Here is an 8,285-nt window from a genome sequence, read left to right on the forward strand (position 1 = left end):
TCCTGAACCTGGCAGTCATTAGCCAGCTGTGTGATCTTGGAGAAAATGATTTCCTCTCCTTGGGCTTTTGTTTTCTCCCCAGCAAAATGTAAGGATTTTGACCAGGTGGTTTCTAAGGTTTGAGAATTCTATTATTCTGTCATTTCTACAACTAATTTATATAAATTATATATAAAATATAAAAGCATTCTTCTGGGCCCTGGGATTATATATAGTTATAAGCACTTTCTAAACTACTATCTGTCCTATTTATAGAGGTCTCTTAGTGATATTAGTTATTCACATCACACCAATCACATTAGAAAGGGCATGATGGCAACATGATCGAAATTTCCAATTTCTCCATTTTGTGACGGTAAAAATTTAAACTCTCCAAATAATGGTCAACACATCTGCCTAGCTACGCACAATTTTTAACGTTAAATTTTATATTCCTCCTGGTAATAAATTGCCATTTCAATGATACTGTATGGGGTTACAAAGTGATTTACTCCTAATAGTCCTGGGGGCTAGGCAGCCATTTCGTTATGGTCCTCATTAGTGGTTCACTAAGAAAATCCCAGACTCTAAATCTACTACCTGATCAATACCATAGATACCAACTGTGGTTTAAAGAGATACCCGCTGTGGTTTAAAAATACTTCCTGGAGAGATTGACTTCTAAATTTGGAGCACCAAAATTTGTGGAAATTAAGCAATATCATTGTCGAATGTGTACATTGAAGCAAGAATGATACTGTAGCTATTAATCCTCAGGAGGGCACTATTGAACTAAACTCTCATACTGTCCTAAATGGGAAGGGTTATGTTGTTATTGTTAGCTGATGTTTACTTGTTCATGAACACTGTAGGTAGGCCTGGGCTGCAACCAGCCTATTTTTATTGCATTACAAGAAAAGCACCAGATTTCATCACGCTGACTGAAAATAATGAAGACTGAACTGAACACATGTAACGTCGAGCAAATAAATGTACCCAGTTCACTATCAAAGGATCAAAAGTTTATGCTCTGGGTCAAACTGAAAAGCTGTATTCCTGTTTGACTTAAAAGTTACTTATTATTGTAATCCAGTTGAAATTCAAGAGATTATTTTGCCAATTAATCCAGAAGGCACGGAAGGATTAGATAGGCCCATTAAAGCTCTGAGATCTATTCCGAAAGAGCCAAAGTGATACTGTACTGGGTCAGGACCAGTCAAATTTACAGATCGAGGTGGAGGGGGTGCCTTACAGATTTAGTCTTCATTTTACAAAATGAGATTACATCCTAGACAACTTAAGTGAAATGGTATGCAACACAAAACAGAATTTCTAACCTTTTGTCACATAATTGCAGGCCCAGAAGAAAACAATGGAACAGCCATTCATTTAAAATATTATAGGTTTATTTAAAACTTAATTCTCAACTTGAGTATGCAAAATACAAACTCCAACAAAATGTTCATTTTACTTTGTAGTTTACAAATATACAAAATAGAAGTTTGCTTAAATTTATATTACATATTTATTAGGTAAAGAACTATAGAAAAAAACATTTGTTCTACTTAAGGCATAGTTGGGGATAAAACATTACAAATTATTGCACATTGAAACCACAGTGCATTATAGACTGTCTGCATAAATTTTTAAAGAAATAAACCAGGTTTATTTACCTGACTTAGGTCATAAATGTAGATCGGAAGACAAAAATATATTTCCTTGTCAAATATGCAGCAGTTTGAGAACTTTGGCTTCCTTTTTTTGGTACCTTTAGAACCAACAGTCACTAAGCACCATCAATTAGGCTTTCAAAACATTTTCTGTACCTGAATTTCTTCCTCTTCTAACATAATAATGGCTTTTAGAAGGCAAATACAAGATGATCTTTATACTTATATTGCATTGAAACACAATTCAAGGGAATGTAGTCTCCCCTCCCCCATACACAATCTATTGAACCCTGATATCCGTGACTTCCAGTCACTCCTTGGCATCTTGTAATCCAGGCATATTCAAGTTGGATTCAGAAATGGAATGATAAGATCCAGTCACAGACCACAAATCTGTCCTTTGATTTAAGTTTCTCATTTCTCTTGATTATCCGTTTTCTTTTGACTCTTTGGAAGACTTGTTTTGTTTTGTTTACCATGATTCCTTGTATATAGTGCTTTAGCTGGGTTCCTCCCTCATCAGGAAGACAGTCATGTGAATACTGAATCTCATATGGCAGTATGAGTAAAATCCTCTGCTTTGGATTAAAAATGCCTCTTCATGTGTAAGGCAAGGTGGTCGGACCTGGAAAATGCTCGGTCACATTTCTGGCACTGGAATGGGCGTTGACCAGTGTGTTTCCTGTAGTGGCGGGTAAGTTCATCAGAGCGGGCAAACTTCCATCCACAGCCCTCCCAGTCACAGTGATAAGGCTTCTCACCTATGAAAAGAACAGATTTTAAATCAATATTGTGAATTTGGTGACTGAAGGCTGATCTACTTTCAATCTGTCTTAAAGACAGGAAATTGCTGAACTAGTTTGGAACAAGGCATGAAGAAATCATCTGCTCAGAATTAGAGGCTTCTTTTTCTAAACATAAACAACAAGGACTTGTCCCTTAGCAAGTGAATAAGAAGCAAGATTTGTCTTAAAAAAAAAAATTCCTATCCTCTGCCTTTCATATGATGTAACTTTATTCACATATCCTATTCTACCTTTCCAAAACTTAAGACATACACCCAACACTCATTTCTAGAAAAATGCACCACTGGAGTCCTGGTTTTATCATAAATTGCAAACAAGCAATTTATTTTTATAATCATTCTCTCAGATTAAAAGCAAGAGCAATTAAAATTTCCAGGTTATATATTCTTCCTAATAACATCTCTCCCCACCATAAATACGGAATAGCCAGTTAGCCAGCCAGCACTACACACCAGATGCATGATAGAAATTACATTCTGTTTTGCAGTTGAGTTTTGTTGGCCCAGGATAACACACTGACTTTTGTAAAAACAAACACCTCAGAAGTTTGAAAAAGAGGAATTTAATTGCCTATAATTTGAAGGTCTTCCCTATTCTAAAGCAAAAAGGTTTATCAAGTTCCATTCTGTAGGAATTAGATTTAGTGCGTAAAGTTTTGAGGTGGTATATTTTCTTCCATGACTGTTTTCAAGTTCTTCAAATATAAACTCTTTTGAGTTACACTGCCCTACTTTCTGGAAGTGTCACCTGTGAATGACTTTTAATGCAACTACTTTCATCAGTTCACAATTACTAAGAAAACTATTCTTCAAAAAAACATAATCTTCACAGCAAGCTTAAATATTAATATTCATGTCTTTTACTATCCTTTAGATAATGTTGAATCCAGTTCAAGCTTAAATATAACCTTATGCACACAAACTGAAATATAACCTTACAAACAAAGGAAAACTGAAAAATGAGTAGTTTAGAAAGTCTGAGGCAACTAGAGTTTCAGTTAGAAATTAATGGAAAAAAAGGCTTGAATCATCTTTAAAGGGATTCAACATAATTATGCATTAGAGGGATACAATTTCTTGATTACAAGGAATGATACCGGGATCAAGTCAAGATTAAGAAAGAGGAACCAAGACTAACTACACATTTTAAGACATAAGTAGGAAGGATTAAACAGAGTTACACCTGAATTTTTAAAGTGCCAACAAACCCTAAGAAGTTCAGGAGTGTGTGACTCTCACTTAGCCATCAGGATACAGTAAAAAGCGGGTGAGCCTACTTCATCAGAATACGCACTCTTTGTCACTTATATCTGGTTTAGCCAGGTCAGAAGACTTCCCCTGTCCTTTCTCAAATGTCCTACCTGTGTGGGTTCGAAGATGTGCCTTGAGATGAGAACTCTTGGTATATGTTTTCCCGCAGCCTGCATAATCACACGTGTGGGTGGCTGTCCTTTTCCTGGGCCATGACCTGCGCCCTCTCTTGGGTTTGGGTTCTTCTGGCATGCAACTCCCGGGTGGTATAAGCTCTAAAGGTGAAGAGGGTGGAGTCAGCATCACTCCTTGTACCAAAGGACGACCTGTTAAAGAAAGCTCTTCCATGAGAGCCATATAACCCTTAGACTGACCTTGATATTGGAGTGGAGGAACCTGGGGCTGCAGCTGGTCCGGCAGGAAAGGAGGATAGTTGGGTCCAGGGTGGTACCCAGGGGGTAGTGGCAATGGATGGCTTATCCCCTGAGGTGAAGGGTGGCAGTCCCTGCTGTTCATCAATTCCTCAGCAGTCAAGGAAGGGGTAGTCCTGCTGGGGAGAGGCCGCCCCAAGGGAAATTCGTGGGGCTGCGCTCTTTGGCCATTGCTGAGAGGCGGGCCACTGCCCAGGTGGGCCTCCATAGGCCTGCCGATAGTGCAAGAGGAGACGGCCTCTTGCTTGATCTTGGGGCACATCCGAGGCCCTGTGCTATAGGGGGCCACTACCACAGGGTGGCTGCCGTCTGGGCTGCAAGAGGAGGGGTTGCCTTTGTTAACACTGATGATAGACTGACCATTGTACTCCCCCATGTTCAAGGTGGCTTTCACAACAAATTTCCCGTGCAGGCTGCCACCCGGAAGCTGCTGCTGTTGAATATACACAGGGTCCAAGTCAGGTCTCATGAGCTCGGCTACAAATCCACCTGAAGGGGACACGTCATTGATGTCGGCCAGGTTAAAGGGGGCGGCGGGAGGGGGTGCAGGCTCCCGGATGTAAAGAAGGCTGCCGCCCCCACCGTTACTGGTGGTGTTACTGCTTCCGCCCGAGGTGGTCGGCCCTCCGGACGCCCCTCCCGGGTCCCCAGCACCCCGCAGCTGGTAAGTGAAGCTGCAGTTGGCCGGAGGAGCGCTCGCTGGGCCGCTGCTCGAAGGGGAGGACGAGGCAGAGGCTGACGCCGAGGCTGAGGACACCACGGCTGCCGTGGCTGGTTCCTGGTGGATCAGGGAGTTGGAAAGAATAAAATCAAAGTCCAGCAAGTCGTTGAACTCCTCCGCCTCTCGTCTGGCCAGGAGCGCAGGATTGTTGTTGCCGCCGCCGCCTCCGTTGCTCTCCAGGTCGGCCGCCGCCACCGCCGCCGCCGCCGCCAAGTCGTAGGGGCGGCCGCTGAGCACTGAAGGAAGGCGTTTCATGTGGGACAGCTCCTCCCGCCACCGCTGTGGGAACAGAGGCAGGAGAGGCGCGCGTTACTGACCACCCCTGGGCCCGCGGGTCCCGAACCCAGATCCACAAACGCCCACTGAACGCCACAGCCCACATTTCACCGTAGTCCCTGGGGAGGCGCGACCCCGCCCTCGAACTCTGGCCCGGGAGGGGATGGAATTCCCTTCAATCAACTTTGCGCCCCCCAGTCTCAGAAGCAAGATAACTCCTCCTGCCTACTCGCTCGCTCTTTCTCTCTTCCGCACAACCGCGAAGAAATGAAGTTAGATAAAACCTTGTCCTAGCAGCTAGTGGGAATTCCCGGGCACCTCTAACACCGAGGGCACTCAGAGCGGCCGCGGCCCGACTCAACATCCGGGCCGAGGGCCGCAGCGTGCAAGGATCCCCTCCCGCCTCGGTTCTCCCTTGCTCTAACCTTCCGCGACATACGCAGCGTTTTCTTGTCCACCCGAGGGCCACCCGCATCCCGTAATCGTTTGGGTTCCGGGCTTGCACAGACACGGCCCGATTCCGTGCTCTCTGGGGCTCGGCTCCCCGCTCTGTTCTGGGGTTCAGGAGCTGACCTAACTACCTTTCGCCTCACGCCCACAGAGCAGTGCACCGATGACTGTGTGCAGGGCACTGGGGAAGTCTCACTTATGCTGTCCTATATGGATACCCACAGCATATACTCTCATAGAGACGCGTACATGCACTTATGTGCGTAAAAGAATCTAGTGTCACCTAATCGTTGAGGGCCGACGGGCTCAGACCACACACACACACACACACACACACACACACACACACACACACTCAGCCCTACAGCAGAGGGTCTTTCCCAGGCCCGGACCGCGGGCCGAGTGTGTAACTCTCTATTCTCTACCCCCCACCCTCCACCCCTTTAGCTGGAGACCCTCGGAGGCGGGGCTGGCTAAGAAGAGTGAGGGAAGCCCCACAGGCCTCAGGCAGCCCCCGCCCTGGAGTCTCACAAGCAAACCCGGGACTATTCCGCTCAATTCCGGGGAAAGCCGGACCTCCAGGGCGCTGGGCGGGCAAACCCTGCCAAGCTTAGCCCGCTTCCTCTCTATGCTCCCCAAAGCCCCAGCCAACCTCGCCGCGCCCCGGCAGAAGGCCAAGCCCCTTTCCCATTGGCGCTCTGCTGAGCGTTCAGGTAGGCTTGGGACTCCAGTCCCGATTCCTCTCCACCAACCAGACCCACTTGCTCGGAAGCGCCAGTAGTAGTGGCGGAGGTGGCGGCAGAAACAAGCTTGCAAAGCGCACCTGGCACCTTCCCTGGCCCGCAGCATTAAGGAAGAGGACAGGGGGGTCGGGATACTCACATTGTTAGGGGCACCTGCTTGCCTCAGGACTTTCTCTTTGCCCGGCGTACCCGCTGCGAAGGTGGAGATGGAGGGTAGCAGAGTGCCGCTGAGAGCCATGTCAAACTCACCAGGTGGCTGCCTACGATCGAGACAAGGTAGGGGGAGCGGGGTAAGGGGGGGGGGGTGAGGGGGGAGAGAACAGCGACAGAGGGATCAGCATCAGCCCCGGCCCAGAGGCTCGCGCGCGCGCCTTTCCCAACCTCGGCCACTCTTGTCAAGCTCCGCTCCGCCCCGCCAGAAGTAGCAACGCCAAAGTGCAACCGATCCCATTTCCTCTTCTCTTCGCATCCACCTTCCCCTTCCCCTTCCCCAAGGCCCGGCAGCCCGGCAGCCCGGCAGCCCGGCAGCCCGGCGTACATACCTCATTAATCTAGGAGGGGAGGGAAGCTCTCCCGGAGCCCGAAGCAGTTGGGGCAGTCAAGTTACCCAGTACAAGCAACAACAACAAAAAAATCTCCCAAAATTCAGAAACGTAAAAAATAAAAACCAAGAAAAAAAACAACAAATAAACAAAGACCAACAGCTCTCCCAAGAACTTTAAATTTTTTTCTGAGATGAGACAATTCTTAAAAATTCTTTCAAAAACAGGAAAAAAGTTGTAAACTTTAAAAAAAAATCCTTAATAAACAGACGCGCGGCTGCTCCTCCGTTCCTTGGCCGGTAGCCCTGGATGCAGAGACTGTTTTGCGGATGGGTGGGTGATGCCTTTGGATTTTAGCAGGGGCCACCGCTGCCGGAGGTGCCGCACTGAGACGACGCAGCCAGGTAAGGCAGGCTGGAAGAGGAGGCGGTGGCTCTCAGCAGCGGGACGGGACTCGCGGTAGCGCGAGGCGATTCCCGGGGACTGCGAGCTCGCGCGGTTGGTGGCTGCCCCGCTGCCATGGGGAGCCGCGGCTGCTGAATGGAGAAGGCTGTGCAGGCGGAGCGCTGGGGTGCTCGGATGGGAGGGGTGGGAGGTGTGGGGCGGCGGCGGGGGCGGGGGGCCTGGGAGGGGGGAGAGGGTTAAGAAAAAAGGAGGGGGCCTGAGGGCGGCGGGGGGGAGCTTCTCGGCGGGGCTCTCTATCGCTGCCGCGGCGGCTGAGCCGGCTCCCCGCGCGCGCCCTGCACTTGGGCCACTCCAAGGTTGGGAACTGTCAAGCCCAGAGCCGGTCCTACCTTACTTATAACTTTCTAAAATGCTCCTCCCTCTTCGGGAGCATGCCCCACCCCCTTCCCTCTCTCCCCCCGCCTCCCCGTCCCCCCTTTCCATCGCCACCTCCCCCTAACCCCTCCCGCTCCGTTGCCATTGGAGCTAAATAAACAAACTGTGAACACGTGGGAGTGGGGGGAGGTGCGAGCTAGGGGCTGGACGCGTGACGCCAGTGCAGCAGCTGGCTTGCAGGCAGCAGCTCTGACGCCAGCGGCTCCGGGGCTAGCAAGCGAGCGAGCGAGCGAGGGGAGAGGGGGGGAGGGATCACTGACGGCGAACGGCGGCCGCGCTACCACCCAACACCAGTCCTGGAGGGGCAGAGTTGGGGGGTGGGGGGAGGGTGGGGGGGGGAGGCGCAGAGGAGAGAGGAGAAAGTGCCGCTTCTCTTTCTCCAGTGGGGAAAAGTTAAAGGGGCAAATCACGGAAGACGGCTTAAACTCACACCTTCTCCCTTCCCAATTCCCTACGTCCTTCATTCACTCAAACCCGGAGTTACACGGGCAGTAGCACCGAGGGCGCCTACGCCTGTTGTCCCAGGGCTGCCGCGACCCGTAAGCCGGGAGTTTGTTGCCAAGATGCCCGCTCCTGC

General features: G+C 49.1%; 1 protein-coding gene across 3 annotated transcripts; it reads right to left on the minus strand.

Annotated features, from left to right (window-relative positions):
- Nucleotides 1–1,370: 1,370 nt before the first annotated feature.
- On the minus strand, nt 1,371–7,642 carry KLF4 (Kruppel like factor 4). 3 transcript variants are annotated; one of them, XM_036737529.1, is made up of 5 exons: nt 6,869–7,642; nt 6,466–6,586; nt 4,080–5,136; nt 3,816–3,980; nt 1,371–2,410 (listed from the first exon to the last, which is right to left on the minus strand). In XM_036737529.1, exons 1-5 carry the CDS (start codon nt 6,871–6,873, stop codon nt 2,235–2,237), a joined length of 1,524 nt encoding a protein of 507 aa, XP_036593424.1. In that variant the 5' UTR covers nt 6,874–7,642; the 3' UTR covers nt 1,371–2,234. The 3 variants fall into 3 exon arrangements, with proteins under 3 accessions (XP_036593424.1, XP_036593423.1, XP_036593425.1); XM_036737528.1 differs by having other exon boundaries at nt 1,514–2,410; nt 3,816–5,136; nt 6,869–6,979; XM_036737530.1 differs by lacking the exon at nt 6,466–6,586 and having other exon boundaries at nt 1,514–2,410; nt 3,816–5,136; nt 6,869–6,892.
- Nucleotides 7,643–8,285: the final 643 nt, after the last annotated feature.

This window comes from Trichosurus vulpecula, chromosome 9 (genome assembly GCF_011100635.1).
Source record: "Trichosurus vulpecula isolate mTriVul1 chromosome 9, mTriVul1.pri, whole genome shotgun sequence".
Classification (NCBI taxonomy): Eukaryota; Metazoa; Chordata; class Mammalia; order Diprotodontia; family Phalangeridae; genus Trichosurus; species Trichosurus vulpecula.